We start from the raw sequence: 21,502 nt of genomic DNA on the forward strand, positions 1-21,502 counted from the left end.
GCGGACTGCCAAAGTGTCTGGAGTACAATCATAACATTTCTCTTTCTTACCTCTATCTTTCTATTCCTCTCATATGCTTGCTGTGTTCCTTTTGTATTGTGTACGTCTTTTTCTTATTCCCATTGGGCTCTCTCCTGTTTGTTTATGTTCTGGCACTCTTGGTGTGGTGACAAGGTGTTTTCTCACTTCTTGAGGGGAGGTGTTTTGAGGAAGGTGTTGAGAAGCTGGCGAATGATGTTTCCTTTTCTACCTTTGTCTGACTTTTTCTTTACTTTCGGCTATGTTTTCCTCCTCTTCTCTCGTTTACCTTAACTTTATTTTTTGTATATTTCTCCAGTATCGGTGTCAGCTATGGCGACCCAAGCTGACCTCTCTCCAGACAGAGGAGCTGAAGGACGAGAAAGAGGAGGTGGAGAAGGGAGGGTACCTATCAGGGTGGAGTTCATGGAAAACAGCCTTACCTACATGGACAGATTGATCCTCAAGAAGCACCGCAGGTACACAGAAAGACAATGCACATGCTAACTGATGATTCCAAGCTGATGCAACTGTTACTTCACAAAACGGGAAGGTTTTCAAGTCATAGTATGTATCATAGTATGTTCAGCTATTTCTTAGTGCGTGCTGAATAAACTTCATGCATTAGTCAAACAAAGTTGATGGGGAACTATAGAGAATGGTGAGTTAAGATTGCAATGTAGTGTTGAGTGGCACAATGGATATTGAAAAAGAAGTCTATATGACTGGATTTTTTTCAATAAAAAATTCAAGCAACTTAATTTAGGTGACAATAGAAAGGATATGTACATGTTGTGCCCATTTCAGCTAGAAGCCAGAGTTTTGAATGGACTTAGTAAATTCAATCATTTCTTGGAAGAAAAGGTGTCCCCAAACAAGATACAAACTTTATGTTGCCTTGAAACTTTGAGTGTCTACACAATACGGACTTGGTCATGCCATTCATTTATTGATGTGTTGAATGTGTTTAGTGTAGTAATGTAAGGCTTATAATGTTCACACTATCCTACCCTCTAACTTTTTTTTAGAGCAAACAGATGATACTATGGTGATTTTATTTGAACTGTTCTGTCAATTTTTCTAATTCTAAGGATGCAGCAGTACTAGAGTTCACACATTTTTTATCTTACTTTTTTATTTTTTATCTTTTTCTTCTTCATTTTTTAGATGTTACACTGCATATTATTTTCACTTTTATTGAATCATGCCTACATGTCAACATCAGACAATTGTAGTGTGTATGCCAACATTTTAATAGACACAAAGAGAGGTCACTTAGTAACAACTTATTTATTCTATTACTATATACCACATACACACAGGCATGCACACACACTTGCGCACACACACACACACACACACACCACCTTCTTTTGCCACTGCACATGCCTGTCCTGCCTCTCTGTAGTCAGTTTACATAAGCCACCAGTGTACAAAGCAGTTTCTCAGCACTTATTGCGCAGTAGACTGCCTGAGGGCTTGGCTTCAGCAGGTCCCATTATTATAGCCCTTTATTTAAGCGGTTCCTTTTGGGCAGAGTAGCCCACTGGAGAGCAGGCCGGAGGAGAGGAGAGCAGAGTGCAGTTTAAGGCTTGCTGACTGCCTGAGCTTGGAATGCTGTAAGTCCCCAGCTGTAGCAGCCTTTAACTGTGGGATAGACTAGAGAGCCAATCTAGAGTGCAATAAGCCTGCAGCGGTGATGGTGGCAGAGCTTAATGGAGAGACAGAGAGACTGGCTGACTGGAAAAGAAAAAAGAGTGAGAGGTTGAATTTTAACAAGCTTCTATAATAGTGGGAAGGAGAGTGAAGGAAGGAGGGAATGTTGGGTGTTTTAAAGAATTTGCTAAAAGTGGCGAGCTTTATTAGAGTCGTAAACTCCACCACCTCGTTAGATTCATGGTGGACCTGCAGGTTACAGAATGCAAGCTGGTGAATAAAGGGAGCATCAGTCTGATTTTCTGAGCTTGCTTGGCAGTCTGGGTGGGGTAAGTGAATGCTCGCCCTTCCATCAACTGCCAGAGTCAAAGTATCTGTGATCAAGGCACTGAACCCTGAAATAAAAGTCTGCACAGGAATGGAACTGAGATTCAGAACTGACCCCTACCTGCGTCTGTACGACTTGACCTAACTGTGCTCGACTTATACTGCCAAATTTAAAACTATTTTAGTTATTTCTTATCCAGAGAAAAAGATATTTGGTTAATTAATTTAAATACTTTCTCTCCTAGTGTAGCACAGGTAATCTATAAGGCCTTTATGCTTACTTTAGATACATAAATCTTTCTCAAAATTAAAAAAATAACTATCTCTGAGTCACCATATTAGGCCTGTACACAATAAGGAACAGTCGCCTACTTACACAAAACACAAGTAGCTTATTATGACCACAGAGCCATCCTTGGCCTGTCTCCAATGGGGTGATAATGTTGCTCCAAGTTTGTGTGAGAAAATAATAAGAAGTTAGTTTGAAAAAGATAAAAACTCAAAATATTCAGAGGAAATGTTATGCCTAAGGATACACACAGTAGATTCTAGCAGGGATTTAAACAACTCTATCTACAAAAAATGTTAAGTCCATGGATTGTTTCCTTCTTGTGTCAGCCATCCCCTGTATTTTTACATCATTCCTCTAGCGAACCTCACATTTCTTTGTGAGCTGTTTATTTTTTCTGACTTCCAGCTGTCAGTTGTATTCTGAGTACGGTGTGACTAGTCTGAAGCAGTTAGTTTGACCTGTACCATGACAAGTTACTTTGAGCCAAAGTTTTAGCTTTGAGTACAGAAATCAAAGCTTGAATAGTTTGATCCATGGTGGAAAAATATCACCTCTGATAGATGAAGTGACTTCCTTAAAGCACTTCTGGCACAAATGTCTGATTTGATTGAGCTAACCTCTGTCCACAGGGAAAATATAGCAGCAATAATGGTCCTATTGGAGAACTCATCTCTGTCAGATCCCGCTCGCTTTTTTTGCTTTATAGCAAAGGGCATCAAACATGGGTATTTCCATTAGTCTAAGGCGTGTTTAAAAAAATGCTTAAACCTAAATTAAGTCTTGTTTTTGTATCATAAATACGAGCTGACAAAGCGTGTCGAGTTGACAGAGCATGTCTTATAGATCACTTAACAGTGCATCACCTATTCATTCATTACTGCAGTTCCATAATTTGTCTCCAAATAGCATCTACTGTAGGTATAGTCATATTATCTCACTTTATCCCTTTAGAGATACTTGGAAATAATTGAATTGAATTGAAATTTTACACTGTATTGATTACTGTAAGGAAACAGTCTTTTCAGGCTCTTCCTTACAGGGCAAAAGGTATTTTGTTAAGGATTCAAAATCCTTCCTCAAGGACATTTCTCCAGGGGTCCTATCAGTTGAAGGTCTCTTGATCCACTTGCTCCATCGTGTGCCTTTTTCCAAAATCATTCAATATTATATATAATATGGAATCTCTATCAGAATGGTTTCAAACATGTCTCCAAAAGAAGGTAAAAATGCAAGACATGCCTCTTTTCCCTGCTCTCTAGCAAAACCTTAAATGCAAACTGCCTAAAGCTAGTGAAGCTACTGCATGTAAAGTACTGTATATATGGAGAAAAAGAGAGGGATGGAGCAAAGGGATAACAAAAGAAATATGAGGGACAGGATTAAATATAACCCTCTGAGTACATTAAATAGGGGGGAAAAAGATAAATATTGCCAGGATTGAGTATGAGGACTGAGCAAGAGGAAAGGATGTAAAGTGCAAGTAACTTCCCCAGTCACCCCTTATGGGCAGCTTGAGGGCTTGAAGGTGCTCATAAAGGCCCTCTCACTGGTCTTGCACTTTGGCCAGATTAGACTGAAAAGAAGTAAAAAGGGGTAACAGGGGAAATAAAGAGGAATAGTGTGAAGGACACTGGTCTGTGTTGTTTAGAGGGGCAGATCTGAAAAGAAAACTAAACCTGGACGCATGAATGTATGCATGCATGTTTTCATCAATCCACCCATCCAGGCTCCAGGGTAAGGGAGTGACTGACTGAAAAGAGGAAAATAATTTGTTATTCAATCCATATTATCTTTTTGTCTGTGGTCCCCGGGTTTACAGGTTTTGCTTTTTTAATTTACTTATTTTGTATTTATTGTATTTATCAATTAATTTTGCTTCCAGAACACCAATCGAAATTGATCATCCATCCTTGGTCTTTGGTAGAGATTTAAAATCACTGTCGCCTAACACAAACACTGAGGAGGAGACTGCAAGTAGCCTAACAGGTAATACACACACACACACACACACACACACACGTCTGTTTAAGTACCCTTTGACACAAAAATGGGATGTTGACATACAGCTTTGACAGTCGTGTGTTTTTGGTATACGGACCCCGTTTCTGATACACATACCCAAACAGTCTCTCAAACCAAACAAAGAAACGGTTAAGGACAGAATGGTTTGACAGATGACCTGCAAATGCACACACACACACACACACACACACACACACACACACATATATATACAAGCACATGGTAGCAAAAGTAAAAAACCTCTCCCTCTCAGCGGGTCAGACGTATCAGTGCCTGCCCATCCATCCATGGCGGTGTGACGGGTAATCACTGGCTGTGATTGTGTGGGCAGAGGGCCGTTAGAGGCGGCTCATGCCTGACAGGTTGCACTCTGCCTGGGTAAGGAATGGGGCAGGGAGAGGGGGGTGGGGGTCGGCCTGCAGTCTGAAGCTCATGGCCTGGAGCTCATCAGTCAGGGGAGTGTCCTGGCTGTCTGGCCCCCAGCCGAGGCTGTCAGGAGACGGGTAGACCAGGGTTATCTCTTCCCTTCCAAACCTCTGGACCCTGGGGCTGTCAACTGCCTCTCATCACATCAATCGAGATTCACTCCAATCCTGGCCTCGTTAGGATCTGCAAGTCCTTGTCTGCTCCCTTCCCCATCGCTGTCTATCTCAAATAGTTGTTTATTTCAAAATCTTCAAGGCCATAATAGTTCCCTGTGCTCCCCAAAAATAATATTTAATATGTGGCAAGGCAACTGGACAAATTTGATACGGTAAATTAGAATTATGACTAACATTTCTAAGTAACTAGAGTGTCCTCTAGTTACTATGTTATAAATTAACATTATCTCTTGGAGTTCTCCACAGTGTCAACAAAGCAGAGATGCCTTAACAACAGTCCAAAAAGTAACACTACACTTGAAATAGCTCTTGTCTCCTAAGTATTGCAACTTTCATACGCAGATAGGCAGCTTTAAACTTTTCTTACTTCTTGCTCTGCCTGCCCCAGTATCTTTAATAATGCCTGTCATTCAACCATGAGTTGCACTTTTATAAATCCAATCCAAAATCACTCTCTCTCTTCCTGCACTCTGGTTGATTTATCTACTAAAGGAAGGAATCTCTGTCTGTATGTCTGTGTGTCTGTATGTCCTTCATGAATCTCTTGAACTGTTCACCTGATCAACTCCACACTTGGTGGATGTATGGCTGGGGAACAAAGGGAGTGCCATGTCGAATTTGGTGCAATTTGGTATCTGCAGCAGCAGGGTGGGGCTTCTGGGCTCTGCTACTGCATCTCATGATCTTAGCTGTGCAACCCTGCCATGAGAGAGAGGAGGGGACGACATCTCTCTATGTATGATAACATTAAAAACTAGGCATTGTTGTTGGTTTCCTGACTCATTTTAAAAAACTGAGCACATGAGTGAGTGACAGAGAGACAGCACTGGAAAGTTTTCTCTGAGAGAGAGAAAGCCCATGAATGAGAGAAATACCACGTTATTTTCTGATTGTTTCATAGTGGTTACATTCTAAAGCATAAAAAACCAACCATCAAACACTTATCAGGTGATTTACTGAGGAGACAGACACTCTTTTGTGCAATGGTGCAATTTGGACATGTGACACATTTTATATGAATAAACTTAGCATAAACAAGCGAACAGCGAGCTGCTCAGCTCCGTGTCTGATTGCAGCGGGGACTGTTTGATATACATTACACATTACAGCAGGCCAGGGCTTCTGGGCTCTGACTCAACTCCATACTTGACGGGTGTACTGCTGAGGACCTAAGGAAGTGCAGTGTCGAGTTTGGACACACAACACATTTAATAAACTTTGAAAAAACAAGTGAACAGCGAGCTGCTCAGCTCCGTGTCTGATAGCAGCGGAGGCTGTTTGATATAAACACTATAAAATCACAGCGAGGTGGGGATTCTGAGCTCTGACTTGCTGAGCGCTACAAAGGCACGCCTCCCAGCACAGTTAAACTGCTTGAGAGAGAAGAACGTGCACACACGAAAAAATAGAAGAAAAAAATAGAGACAAAGGCAGTAAAACTAGCTAATAGGAGCACAGACACATTTGATTGGCAGAAGAATCAACCAATGGAAAGCCATAAACTGTTTCTACGGTTCAACCTCTGTTTAGTCTCACTGGTGAAGTTCTGTCTGGATTAAAACTATTTAATTTATTAAATCTTTATTGTTCTAACTGATACGTTCATCAATTGATACGTACATATGTGGTTCTCTGCAAATAATAACCACTTGGCCCGTTCTGAACAGGCATGGTTTGAACAGGCACTGCGCTAGTTCTTCAAACAAGCTTATTTCTCCCAGTGTTGCCTAGAACAAGATTTCTTTTGGAAAAAGACCTGATAACACAACAGTAATCTCTGGGAGGATTCCTTGTTTACTGCTGGGCACACAAAAACACAAACATGAAATAGAAGGAATAACCTCTAGATACATTATAATGGTGAGGGCACCAGACTGTTTGGGTCAGATGGTCTTTAAGCGTCTGAAAGTTGAGTCAGTCATTTACTTTAATTAATTACACTACTTGTTGCAAGTGGTTACACAGTTATATTTAGTGGAAAATGCTCTGCTGAGGGAGCTCCTCAAGGCAGGATTTCTCAGGCTTGTCTGGCCCATGACCCAGTTTTTGGTTCCAAAATTCTCATTAACCCAAGAATTAAAAAATTGTGTGTTATGAGAGTCTGAGCATGGCACACTTTTGTATTTATAACATTTTCTATTAAAAATGTATCAGAAATATTGCCCTAAGGCATGTTAAGATTCTGCTTAGAGCATTAAATTAAAGAAATATATTTTATTTGACATGTAAAGATCTATAGCATAAAAGATTCAGATGACTGCATGAAGTAGCAGTATAAACAATGCAATTTCAAATTGAAGGCAAGTTAAAAAGTTACACAGGTCCCTGACATCTCAAACCATTCATGAGATGGTTATTTGACTCTTAAGAAAGCTCTTAAATATACCCTTCAATGGGCCTCATGCAAGAACCACTTGTACAAGCAGATTCATTCTTAAGATGCACTTACAAGTGAATTAAAAGAACATTTGTAGCATTCATCATTTTTCTTGTACATAATATTTTCTCGTAGGTGTGAACGAGTGGTCCAGACCTGTCGTACGTGTTATGAATAGATCATCTCTGCCTTTCTTCACACGGGAGAAACACTTACAATTATAATGCCATAATCTGAATTAATTGGCACAGCAACTTCTGCATTTCAGTGGTTGCTGGGAAACTTCTCTCACTCCGACAGCTGCCTCTGTGTCTCTCTGCAGGTCTCTGTCCAGTATCATCTTCTGTTGCAGCTGACAGTGTAACATCGCCTGTAGACAATATTATTCTCTCATCTGATATTTCTGTGACTCTCACATACTTTGACTGCCTCCCATCATGGACCACTTTGCTTTAGAAATACATTTTTTAGCATCTAACTTCATGTCAAAGTATTCCCTCGTTATTTCTGTCACAGTTCTTTTTTCTGCACTATTGTTTTTGATGACATGTCAGCTGGATTCATATTTTCTAATTGTTTTCGATCTCCTACTACTAACAATCCTAATTTTGTTATGTTTTTGTCCACTGATTTCTGAAAGCACAACTTGAAGCTGCATAGTGTTCTTACTCTTTGGGAACATTTTTGTAAATGAAACTCGCCTACAAATAGAGCAGAACATGGAGCCTTAAATGGCAATTTTAGGGCTGTGGATTATGCAAATGATCACATCTCACAAACGTTTACCCTCTCATGAACAGGTGACATTTACCAGGCTGAAATGAAGGACAAGTTCGGGCAGTTGAATCCGACATAGAACACTCATACGAGCAAACCTCAAAGAAAAAAGTAAGAGTTTCAGGATAAAAATACAAAAATATTCTTGCATAAGGCCCATTGTCTACTAAAAACAGTTATTCAAATCATGAATTTCATGAATCTCTCTGCTCACAATTTAATAATAGATATTCCATTGTTTCAGTGATATGCAGATGCGAGGAAGACAGAAGTGTCTTTGGGAAATGTGGAGCTGTTCAGCAGCTGATAAACTATTCCTTCCACCTGCTTCAAACTTTTCTAATGCATGCCAATTACAACAGGTTGCAGAGTTTCTCCTCCTCTCCTCTCTTTGATTATGAAAGGGTGGGTTATGCGTGTGTCCATGAATAATAAAAGCTGTTTTCTCGCATCATGTGGGGAGCACTCCCTTGTTTTTAATTCTCATTTTCCTGAGCTGTCAGACCCATGTGGTGATGTGACAGAAGGATTGTTAGTATGAAAGACAATAGGGGGGTGGCACAGATAGGTAACCTGCAGTGGTAGAACAACGATAGAAAGTCATGTGCTGAAAAAATTACAAATCCAGCAAAAGAAAAGGAAATTTCAACATACAGTGTGTGATGAACTGTAAAGTATTGTAAATAATATTTTGAATATGTGTTCATGAGCAATGACTTATTTGGTGGTACCTTTTATTCACAGATGTATTGCTGCGTAAATAACCATATGAATAGAAACAACGTGTCAATGTTTGCTCAATATAAACACATATTCACAGGTAATCGCATGAACATACAGGTGTCTGTTTTCCTTTAAGCAGCAGGATGGTGTGATCAGAGGGGACCGCTGTTCAGCCCCTGCGCTGACAGCAACATCTTTCAACTGAAACATGATAATAAATTAATACCACCCAAGTGTGCTGCTCTGCATGACCCTGACCTCTGATCCCTGGTGGAATAGGGTGTAAGAACAGAACATTTCCCTGTTGGTATCATGTATCCATGTCCACTTGGGATCTTTTAACAGGCAGAGAAATGATGAGAGATACTGGTAACAAGTACCTGAAAAAAAAAATACAGAGCACGCATCACTCATGAAATGCCTTTTTTTCTACTATGCTAGCTTTGGGATTATATCAATATAAATCCATACTGAAAGAGAATATGAAGATTCTGTGTCCACTTTACTGTCTGTGGTGCCATAAAACAGTATCTTATATTATGTTGTGATACTTTCTTATGTTCAAATGAAGTGATTTTTATCCTTTCATCAAATCTGTTTTAGCATTTATATTTTGTGGATTAAAAAATAAGTGCTAAAACAGATTTGATGAAAGGATAATTGACCTGATACATTTTCTCATAAATGATTTGCTTCATTTAATAAAAAAAACAAAAAATAAGTTTGATTTGCTTCCCATTTATCTTCCATCACAGCAGTGTCCATCACTTGTCATTCAAGTTTGCACTTGGTCACCCTCAGTGCTGCCAAAGCATAGCAAAAATTCAATAGACAAAGCTGGCTAGAGGCCAGAAGTTGAGAGTTGAACTGAGAGTTGAGCAGAAGACTTAGGGGTCTTGGGATTGGCCTGTGATTGATACATCGGCCAGTATACATATTTAATAATAAATGGTTCTGTCAATACGAATGTTGAATGATAAATGCCTGATGAATTGGGAGTTCTTGCATCAACTACAATTTCATCATCAAAGAGCAAATTCATGTATTTAACTGTAGACTGCTTTATTTATGAAATAATTTAATTTCTGTGACTCTATGTCCATCTGACAGTATCTTAACAAATAATAAAAATTTAATTCTGGAAAAAAATGGCAGCAACCACAAAAACAAAATAAAATAACAAATGCCCTCAGACCCTCACATTGCAACATATTACATGTCTCTCTTTCCCTCTCACCCTGTCTTGATTTTTTTGTGCGTGTGCGTTTATAGCCCAGGAGGAAGATTTTCATCGCTACTGTGCATCATTGTTTGCTGTCCCTGTCAGCAGCAGCAGGACTGAGCCTCAGATTACTACAACTGAATCGTGCCTCATCATAGAAGTCCTGGATGAGGTAAGAAGGACAAATGCATTGTATTTTAACAAAAATCTTTTATCTACGTGAACACACAGTGAATCTAGACAGGGCACATGGGTGAGTAGACACACGAAGATTTATACCTGCACACAAGGCTTCACAGACTCTCTCTCTCTCTCTCTCATTCACATGTGAACACACTGTTTTCTTTTGTTTTCTACAGACAGACAGAGACACAAACGGAGTCTTTGTTGCTGAACAGAGGACAGACAACAACATAAAGTAAGCCTCAATCTAAATAAAAAGTTTCAGTTGTGCCCTTGCAGATGCCTACAAAACCACATTCACACTGGCCTATGTGAAGAAGCACAAGTTCAACTGGATACGTCTGTCTTCTATGCAGACTGTACAAGTGAACAAGGTCTTTATAGACGAAAGAATTCTACATCAAATGTTGAAATCTTATTATTATCGATTAATAAATCTCTCAGCATGTAGTCAACAGCAATAACCTATGCTTCTCAGAAATAGGTGTGTTTCAACAGTATATCAGTGGTGCAAGTTCAAGGTCTTGCTTATTCATTACCAATATAATAATATAATATAAGATCATTGAGGAGGCTTTTCAGTGCAGTACATGTGGTGCAACAATAAGTCTTATAGACTATGTACAGTATGTCTTATAGAAACATACAAAAACTAACTTTCTTGGTTTTTTGGTGTCTAAAAAGATGGAACACTGATATTTTTCAAGTTCAAACATGCTGATTCAATTGTGGATGTCTATTGGGCAAGTAATTTGTCAGTGCAATCATGTTATCCATTTAATTGTACAAGAGCCTATGTAGAAATTTAGTAAAAGATGAGACTCATAAGGTGACAAACACATTTTTGAGAGTCACAAGAATAATTTTTATACAATTTCAATCAGATAAATGTGTTTTGTTCTTTTTTGACAACAAAGACGGCAATTATTTTCACATTCAGTCATCTTACGTGATGCATTTTTGACAATCTTGACTAAATAGTGTTGGGACGGGCAGTAGTGTGTTTAGTTATTAGCAATAATTCATAATTATCATAGATAATTAAACTGGGACCAATAACCAAACAAGGTAGTCTCATAAAAGGAGTTCACCTAGAATGTTAATATCTGAGAGATATCAACATTCAAGGGTGAACAAAGAAGGGTTGAATTTGAGCTCTGACTCCTTCAATCAGCCACTTTTCACAATATGTTACACACAATAATGACAAAAGAACTTCTCTTTAAAGATATAACAGTGTTTATTAAACTTAGCAAAATTAACAAAGTTAACAAATGCTTCATTCAATAAAAACTATTCTAAAATCTAATTCTACCAAACAAAACACAAACAGCTATGTACAGGGTTGTACCGCCTTTAGTCAGGCTGACTTACAGAGGAACAGAAGTTACCCCTAGCTCAGCGACATGGGAAAGGCGTGTGTTTCAGGGCGAGCTCAGTTTTTAAAGGGGCAGTGATGTCATGGCTGTGTCATCAGGACGCTCCGCCGTGCAGGAGCGTCTCCGCCAATCAGAGACTGTATGTTGACTGTTCCCTGCTGAGGTGTAAAATTGCAAAGCATCCTGGGAAATGGAGTTTGCAATGGACTTCCATTGTCTGTAAAGAGCATTTTGGCGATATTCCTTTGTCTCGGGGGAAACAAAGGAAAAAGCACCTCGTGGTCAGGCCTCACAGGTTACATGTAGGCCTTCCCTGTGTGACCTTGTGGTTTGAGGCCCAACAATAGAAAGAACATTGTTGTGCAGGTTGGTGTCAATGCGTTGGTGGATAAACATTACACCATTACTAGCATGTGTTAACATCCTGTCTGTACTTATTAAATTGTTATTTCCTGCACAGGGTCCCCTCTGTTCAGGAGGTCTCCAGCAAAGGAAGAGAGCTACTGCCCCAAACACTCTTAACCGGTGGTGGGTTCTCAAGAGTCAGCCTCTCTCCTCCCAGTCGAACACAACCATCTAGGCAGTCTAGAGCATCAACACAAAGCAAAGCACCTCAGAAGCTTCATCCATCAAAGCCTCAGGCTTCACCAGCAGAACACTCAATGAAATGTAAGCTGTGAAAGAAATACATTCTCTATAGTTTTCTGTAGAAATGGTGAACTGATGCATTGTTGGTTTGAATGGAACCTGTTTGAAGATCAGTTTTAAGGGCACTGCACCAAAACATAAAGTTGATTTGTTATATGCCTAAATTAACCCTATTTCTTGCACAAACACGTGTGTGAGACTTACTCAGTTAATTGATGATTTTAAGTCACTGGGTTTGAATACATCTCCCAGGTGATCTGGAGAGAAATTGTTTCATTTAGTGTGAAGTGCTTATGAAATTATGGAAATGGTGGAATAACAAAAGTGGGAAACATTTTCTTACTTTGAGAATGCACACAGAGTGAGGTGCAGACCAGTTCAAGCTTCAATGCAAGTCCATCAAAATAAAAACACATTGCACAACTCTTTTCCAATGTGTCATGCTTTATTCAGCAAACATTTTCTGCTATGTTGCCTTCATCAGGCATCACAGTCACTTAAAGCTTGACAGAGGTATTTTGGGGGATATTGAACTAATGTGAGCAGGTATTTTGTTTTTTGGGGTCTTTGGAGTTCAGATCCAGATAAAGAATTTCAGTCACTATCTAATCAACCAAGATAACCTTTTCCTCCACAAACAGTCAGTTACACTAATAAATGGGGTAAAATGGAGGTCAGTTATTATTGGAGAAATACTCCTTCAATTATGATTCTAGAGTGAAAAGAACTCATTCCTCTCAGTTAAAGTCTGAGAAAATACTTTTATTCAAAAGACAATATGCAATATTAATGCATCATAAATAATATCAAATTACACTAAAACTGACCTTTCTTTTTTATATATAATCTTGTATTAGTTTTCATAATTTTCCCAAGCCTGATTTGTGGCAATGTCAGTCATCACATATTTTTTTGTAATGTCACTTCAGTGTAAGCAAAATTCAAAATAATGTAACTACTGCTGCTGTTAAAAAACATGAAAAATGGCTGAAAGGGGCCACAGGAGAATGTAGCTGTAAATTCTACCTTTAAAGAAGCTGAAGACTCAGATAAAAGAAGTGGCTGTGACTGTAGTGCCCGTCCATTTTACAATAGGCTAGATTGCATTTTATACAATAAGCACACAATGACTTTTCATGAGCATCACAGATATTGAATATTGGCCACTCTAAAAATATAATGAAAAATGTCTAGTAAATCAGTATTGAGCAGTAAATGGTTGTAGTGCAGCCTTTGTTAAGGACAAACCTCATAATCCTTATATATGAAAAACATTTCAGCTGTTCTTATGAAGCATTGTGACTGTACGCCCACAAAAGCAACTAATGTTCTTATTATTTGTATTCTCTTTTGCACAGTACCGTCCTCTAAAAGTAAACCATCAGCATACCCAACTGCTGGGACTCCAAGGATTTCAAAGACATCAATCAAGACATCAACAAAATCACAAAATCCCAGTTGCTCTCCCACAGTCTACAAATCAAAACCTGACCATGGATCACCACAAATTTTGTCCTCTCCCTCATCACTACATTCCCAAACTGAGATCCTTAAATCCTCCTACTCCTCTCTCTCATTTCCTCCTGATGTTTCTCCTTTGGCTCGTGCCATATCACCAACCCCAGAAGAGCATCTCCGCCCCTCTCCATTTACATCCCTCTCTCTTAGGTCTACTTTCACAGTCTCACCATCAAGTTCTACAGAGTTAATCTTATTGCCCAAAGTTTACAAATCAACCCCATTACAAAAAGGCTCACCCTCACCTCTGCTACCAGAACAGTCGCAATCATCCCAGTTATTCTCAGAAACAATCTCATCACTGAAGCTTTCCCAATCACCGACAAGCAATCTGAAGTCCCCAAAGCAATCCCAACATTCCTTGTGTGACCCAGAGTCTCTTCTATCAGATAATCAACTCCAGTCACCTCTGTCACCTGTGTCTTCCACTCCACACCCACCACCAAAATTGCTGGAACCAAGTCTACCACAAACAAACCCTGTGCCATACAGAGCACCTGAAAAAACCCCATCCACCTTATCTCCACTTAAGCAGTCCCCTCTGGATGTATATTCTAGCTATAGGTCAATCCCAACATATAAGGAAGTACCATCTTTTATGTCCCCTACTCCTCTGACTTGTGACCATGAATCATCTCCGTCCTGTCAGTATACACAGTGTCCATCACATCTATTAAATGCCATCCACAGTCCTTCAGCTGACAAGATGAAGGAGGAAGAGGAGCTATCAATAGGTATGTGAACTGTTTACGTGAGAGCATGTTTATGCAATGCATGTGTCTGCATGCAAATCTGAATGACCTCTCTTTGTCTTTGTGTGAACATGTATGACTGTATTTGATTTCCTGATGGTGAATCGGTGACAATAATTAGACTTCTTTAAAAAAAAAAATGCTTGTCAGTAGTTCACTGTTTACGGGAGATGAGCCTGATTTGAACTATACATATTAAAAATTGGCAGTAATTAATATTTTTCATGATAACAATGTATCAAATGACAATGTATTACATCAAAGATGTTCTTTGTAGTGATGAACCTACAGCAAATTATGACCCGACCCTCCGGCTAGCAAGTTTCAGTTCATTGTTTAACTGTCCGCTCCACAACTTTACTGTTTTGGTTCATTCTCACTGCTTTCATAGCATCATTTTTGGCTGCAGCAGGCAGCTGATTTCAGAGTAAAAGCTTTTAGTATGTGTACATACAGTATGACTCCGTTGTACAGATGTTACCACTAATAGTATCTCATACATTTTTTTGATAATTTTTGCATTTCAATATTATTTGGTGAGATTTCCAGACACCAAACAATAATTTCTGGGGACCAAAATTTGGCTTACAAAAAAAAAAGAAAGAGAAGGAAAAGAAATATAATCGTGTTTATAGATGTGGAAGCATGGGTCTTTTCAGTAAAGCGACTCCTGATAGAACACTTTGTCATGCTACATTTTGCCTGAACACAATTCTCAATGGCCAGGCAGTTTATATGAATAAAACGCTGCTTGTGGATCTCAGCAGTAATGGCTTCCTTTTATTCCACTGGGCTGTCAAAGCCAATTTAGATTCAACAATAAAAAGTGTTCTTTATTTTTTTTAATATCGATTAGGGTTTTAAGTAAATACCTGACAAAACGCTACAACACGCAGGAAGGTAATTACACCATAAAGAATGTCCCTGAAGTAGTATACAACACACACACACACACACACACACATACTTCTTCTGGGATTCACTGTTGCAAATACACACATTGTTCTTATATATGCAGGTGTGCACACACACATTAATACAGGCAAGCATGTAGTCACACAAGAATACATTAGAAACACACGTAAAGTGTTTTTGCTGACTCTCATGTGTGCGTACACATTCAGGAGTTTTGTGTATATGGTTATGGTGTGCTGAGGGCAATTTTTTTTTCAAAAAAACATCTGGGAATGTATTCATGAATTAAAAATGAAGTTAAAATCTGTGTGAAAACATGACTTTAAATAGAGGACCTTGTTTCCTATAAACTGTGATGACAAACAGGCCCATCACTTCCACACTTTTCCTCCTCTTGCTTTTACTTCTCTCAGTCCCACTTCTTGACATTACCCTTAATTTTCTTCCTCTATTCATCCATCATCGCTGTGCCGTCCTTCTCATCCTCCATTTCCTACAGCTCTTTGGCCGGTCTTACACCATATGCCCGCTTTGCCAGCTTATTAGAGCTTGATGTGTGTATGGCAGTGTCAAGGACACTTACATCACATTTTAGATTTTCCTTGGATGTTAGAGATGAAAATGTTGCGTCAGTGGTTCAAAGCTTGATATATCAAGGACAGTCAGTGTGTTCTAACCACTCACCTTGAAAGTCCAGAATTGTCTTAACCATATTAGTATAATGGATTTTTGGCTAATACCTGTATGCTTAATGACATGTTTGTACATCTTAATTCATAATTCAAAGAAAAACTGTCTGTATTTTTCATGATGAAGACAGTGGAGATGAACTGTCCAGTGATAGCCTGGGTCTGGCTCCACATGAGGAAGACTCTTCAGATGACGAACCAAAGATGCATGGATGTTTGGCAAGAGGGAGATCCAGACAAGAAGACCAAGGGAATTCTGCCATATCTCATCTAGAAGATCCCTTTGTTCCTGCAGATGCAGAAAGAGAAAATGAACTGCAGACTGATGAACCAGAACAGCTGTCAGAACCATCCATGGTAACATGTTTCCATATTCCCACATCCTTTTCACTTTCTGGAGGGGGAACGTTAGGCTGGAAATCTGTAATGGCACTACTTTCTGGGGAGCCTATCCCTTGTTAGATCAGTCATATTAAGCATTCACAGGGCGCAACAGTAAGTGGTTTTATGAGTGGTTGCCAAAGTGACAATCAGGCATCAATATGAAATAGATTTCACTGCAAACTAGTGTAATTACCATTAGCCTACTAAATTCAATCCATAATTTTGTCCGTTTGCAGGGTAATTTAGGGCACATTTACAGTTACGGTGCGAGTGTAGCTGTCTGTCCCACAACACGACCACAGGTAACCATTGGCAACCATTTTCGAAATCAAATGTCCACAGAAAATGTTACACAGATAAAATATTAGAAAATATTAGCATGAAATCATTGTTCCAGTGTTACATGTTCAAAGTAATTTGGCATGAAATTATTATTCTATATATTTATTAGACGTTTTTCACCTGATGGAAGCCAGTGCAGCCCTTGTTTTTACATTGCTAATACAACAAACTGGTTAGCCACATACATTATTAATTGCACAGGCTGCAGCAAGCTCATTGACTTGATAAAACTGATATTTTTAAAATGCTGAAAAATAGTTCATTGTTATCAACTGAATGAATAGTCTATATCAGTTTTTCACTAAAGTTTGTCTTTGAACTATCACAAAGCTGGGCCATAAAGGGAATAAATGGGCAAGTTTTAAGAAGTTATAGAGAACCGCATAATTACACTGGATACAATCACTCCATAGAATGAGAAGACTTCAGCGACATACAGTTAGAGATTTTTATTGTAGTTGACTTGATCTATTAGATTACATTTGTATCGTACTAATTACTTTACATTATACATCTATAGCTCAAAGACACCTAAAGCAGTGGTGTTAAAGGTGCACACCATTGAGAGAATAAAAGAGAAACAGAGTGGATTAAAAAGACACCGCTTGAATGGTCCCAAATGACCTATCAGCCATTTAATGGTATGAATCCTTTATACTATGATAGAGGAATGAAAAAAAATAAGAGGGGCTAGTGCTTTATTAAAAAGCTGGAGCGAAATGAGGTCCATGATTGTGATGATGGTGGTTATCTGTGGCCTCTGGATCTGAATCAGACTGCTCCTAAAATTGGATAGTAATTTTTTTTTTCCAGCTCGCTTTCTCTTTGGACTCTTTTCCTATCTTGTCCCTCTCCATATATTTCTTATATTGTCTCTCTTTCTTCCTCTCTTTCCTTTGGTCCATTTTTGGTCTCTCTTTTGCACTTTCTCTGTCTTTTTTATGCTTCCCTTCCCTCTGCCCTTGTTCCTTTTTGTTTTACTTTGACCTTATAGTTCACACAACTAGTCAACTGCTGCATCGTTTTTACTGTGAAGAAACATTGGTCCGTACAAAGACAACTCCAATTTTTCCTGCTACACAGTATCATTGTGTTTGGTCTCTTGCCATTTCAATGTTATGCATCTCTCCTTTCTTTCACCCTGCCTTCCTTTTGTCATTTTCTTTGCTCCTTCCTCGCTCTAAGGCAACACTATTTCTACATGCCTTCCTATTTTCTCCCAGCCCTTCTGCAGTGTCTTGCAATGCTACGGCTAGCATGCTAATGCACCAGATCTAATCTTAACTAAACAGAGCTTCCTCATTTTACCCCAGTCTCATAGGAGGACACTTGCTCGGGAAGAACAGCGAACCCACCACACCGTCGTGAGATGCTCTCACCAGCTCCAGGGGTTAATTAAAAATCAATTCATCAAGTGGAAACAAAGGAAACAGGGAGAAAGGGGAATAATCTCCAGTGAAATACACTAGCTTTTTAATATGCAGTCGAAAAATGGAAAAATACAAATTTTAACACACTTACCTGTCTTAATAAAAGTTAAATTGATATTGAATTTCAGTTTGTCCTTCGAACTGATTGGGTTAGAATAGAAAATGAAACTCAAGCCGTGAGACTAAACAATTAATTCCTTATTCCCCTGTACTCTCTTCCTCTCTATTTCCATGTCCCCCTCGTCACAACTCCACACTCCCTTTTTTCCTATACCCCCCACAACTCCCTCTACAATCTATTTCTTCCTTCCATCCCTGTGTCTCTTTCCATTGCCCCCAGGTGATGCACAGGCATAGAGCTAGGTCTGGATCAGAGCAGTCCTGTGATCTGGAGGAGTTTTCGCCTCTGGGTTTGGACATGAATTGTGGTCACTCAGACACACCAAAACACACACACTGTGGCCCATGCCAAGCTTCATCGCATGATGCAGACCAAACAGGTAGGTTAAAGAAGGGAAGTCTTTTTACGTGTAATTGTGTGTGCGACTGAATGTTATGCCTCTTATTTTATTGAGATTTTTTTTTTTTTTTAAACTGGCTCATGTTTTCTTATAAACTACATCAGAAAGTTGCTGTTTTTGTGCTTCACAAGATTAGATTGTGAAGATTACCTCTGTGTCCAACTTTTGCCTGGAGATTCTTTCCAATTTGCAAGCGTTATTCATATCACAAAGGCCTCATAATAGGATTTAGAACAAATATGTAAAAACGTAGAGCTTACAAGAGAGATGAAAATGAGTTTTAAACCCAAAGGAGTGCTGGCTGCTTGGTGGAAAACGAGAGACGGGGGACAACACCGATAATTTACTACTGTTGGGTCCAAGGAGAGCCTCCCTGACATGCCTTTTTTAAAATTTTGTGTGTGTGTGTGTGTGTGTGTGTGTGTGTATGTGTGCATCTTTGCCTGCACATACATCTAATCCTGTGTGCTTTTGTTAATAGATATTTGAACTTCCAGTATGATTCGTGTCTCCATTTTCTTAAACTTTAGGTGAACACACGCACACACAGACCCCCTAAAAACGTATTTCTTCACAAAGACACATACATACAGAAAAGCCTTTTCTTCTTCTTATTCCTTCCTCAAATGAACAGCGGAGGTAATAGTGTCCTTCACATGGCACTCAAAGTTTACTTTGACTTTACCTTTGAGAGGAATGTGGAAAGGCATATATTGTCAGTGCAATGTAGGGCTGGCCAATATGGCAAGAGATATGATCACAATAATTTTTTCCACATTGCTCAATATCATATTTGTCATGATATATAATTTGATAATGCTGCCAGTTTGAAGAGTATCCTGATAAGGACTAAATCCTGAAGAAACCAGAGGGTTCATTAGTTAAACTTTAGAATAGTTTAACATAAAAAATAGAATAACATAATGTAAACATTTAACTTTGCAAACATGCTTTATCTGCCTAACAAAATAATACGAGTTAGCTTGCCTTGTAACTTATTAAACTAATGTAAATAAAACTAAAAGCTGTGACCACTATCACATCAAATATCTTTGGCCATCTCTCAGTTTTAGAGGTAGAAATCTGAGTAAAAAGTGCAAAATTGTAAGCCAGCCATTATGCTACATCTTTATTCATATTTATACCATGGTCTGGGTGAATACTCTTTTCTGATTGGCCGGCAGGTGTGCGTTAAAACCGTTTATTGCATATGTAGTTTGGCTCAAGTTTAATCACTGTTCTAAATTCATGCTACCCAACTTGTAACCATAGCAACATTAAAGAGCACAGCTGTCAAAGCTTTCTCGTTATGAAGTTTTGAAGAATGGGAAGCAGCAGAGGAAAAGAAATGAAGAAAAGAAAGAAACCAAGCAGAAAACCGCACAAGGAACTGGCACCTGGAGAACTTAAAATGATAGAGGAAGAGAAGTATGAGATTAATACAAAAAAGCAACAAAATGGGCAGTTAATATACTGAGAGACTTTCTTTTGAAAGAACACTGATTTTCCCATTCAAGTGAATGGGAAAGTGGTCTCAGACTTTTGGACCCTACTGTATATATCTGCAAACCTCTTCATTTATCTTGACTGACTACATCATTTTCTGGGCTTAGTTCAGATATCACTAGATTTGCTAGTTATCTTTATCTCTCTCTTTATGAAACAACACTACTGTTAGTGGGTAACTGGCCTTTCGTTGCTGCTCTGTTTACTTAGCTTTGAGGTTAGCCTCGCTTAGCAGTTAGCATTGTCACAAAGCTTTGTGACAAAGCTAACTGTCAAGTCAAAGCAGCCTCGTTAAAACAATGATGTGCGATTACTGTCCCGCAATTGCAGACAGAATGTCTCTATTAGAGAGAAGTGTCTGTGAGTTAGAGCAGCTTTTTTGGCTAGCGTTACTTTAGATGTGACAGTCACTCCAGCTGTAGCTCTGCTAATGTTAGCACTAGCCTAGCCTTGTTGGCAGATGTGCTGGAGTTTGTCCCATTTCACCAGCCTGGGTTCACTGTTTACCCGGGAACAGCTAGACTCTGACATAGAGGCTAATCTGAGGGTGCTGAAGCAATATATCGTTTTCGTGCCTCTTGGTTCCATTCATTTTTTTCCTCCTCTTTTCAGAGGACATCCACTTTCATCACCAGTCGCTCAAACAATGCTCTGTGGTAGGAAATGGGCATGTACTTTGATGTGCAAGTCAAAAACTGCAGATTGACTTGCTGTTGTTGGATTTATTTCTGCTGTGTGATAGGCTGTTAGATCTATCCATATAGAGTTAAAAATGTCCAAAGTTTATCATTGTAATCAACGTAACTTTTATTGCGATCCCATATTGAGATCGTTTTATCGCCCAGCCCTGAGACAATGCCATCTTTCTTTTACACCACCTCTGTAAACCATTTGTCTTATCAGCCATTACTGTCCTGAAAAGCCATACTTCACAATAAACACATAGCCTAGTGCAGCACAAAGCTGTGAGGTTTAATTTCAAACTACACCAAACAAACAAGATGGTTTTAAAATATCTGACATTCCCCTGTGTCTGCTAGAGCATGCTGTAGCCTTTGAGGAAAGTGTCCCTAAGTTTTATGATAAATTTTATATTTGTGACCAAAGTGAGGGCACAAAATTGTTCAAAATTACTTTTCAACACTAATGATGTATAAACTCACCATGTCTGTGAGGTGCTCAGACTGCCCAATAAGGCTGGTGAAAGTCTAGCCTGCAT

The 21,502-nt window shown here is 39.0% G+C and overlaps 1 protein-coding gene across 3 annotated transcripts in view; it reads left to right on the plus strand.

Moving 5' to 3' along the window:
* The window catches only part of zbbx (zinc finger, B-box domain containing), a 57,353-nt gene that overhangs the window by 27,138 nt on the left and 8,713 nt on the right, over positions 1–21,502 (plus strand). For all 3 annotated transcript variants that reach the window (XM_067594424.1, XM_067594425.1, XM_067594423.1), the window contains exons 10-17: positions 338–497; positions 4,176–4,279; positions 10,067–10,188; positions 10,376–10,434; positions 12,039–12,247; positions 13,585–14,478; positions 16,228–16,457; positions 18,597–18,756. In XM_067594424.1, the coding sequence (XP_067450525.1) occupies positions 338–497; positions 4,176–4,279; positions 10,067–10,188; positions 10,376–10,434; positions 12,039–12,247; positions 13,585–14,478; positions 16,228–16,457; positions 18,597–18,756 (1,938 nt within the window). The remainder of the gene's footprint in view (positions 1–337; positions 498–4,175; positions 4,280–10,066; positions 10,189–10,375; positions 10,435–12,038; positions 12,248–13,584; positions 14,479–16,227; positions 16,458–18,596; positions 18,757–21,502) is intronic.

Source organism: Thunnus thynnus, chromosome 7, assembly GCF_963924715.1.
Source record: "Thunnus thynnus chromosome 7, fThuThy2.1, whole genome shotgun sequence".
Taxonomy (NCBI): Eukaryota; Metazoa; Chordata; class Actinopteri; order Scombriformes; family Scombridae; genus Thunnus; species Thunnus thynnus.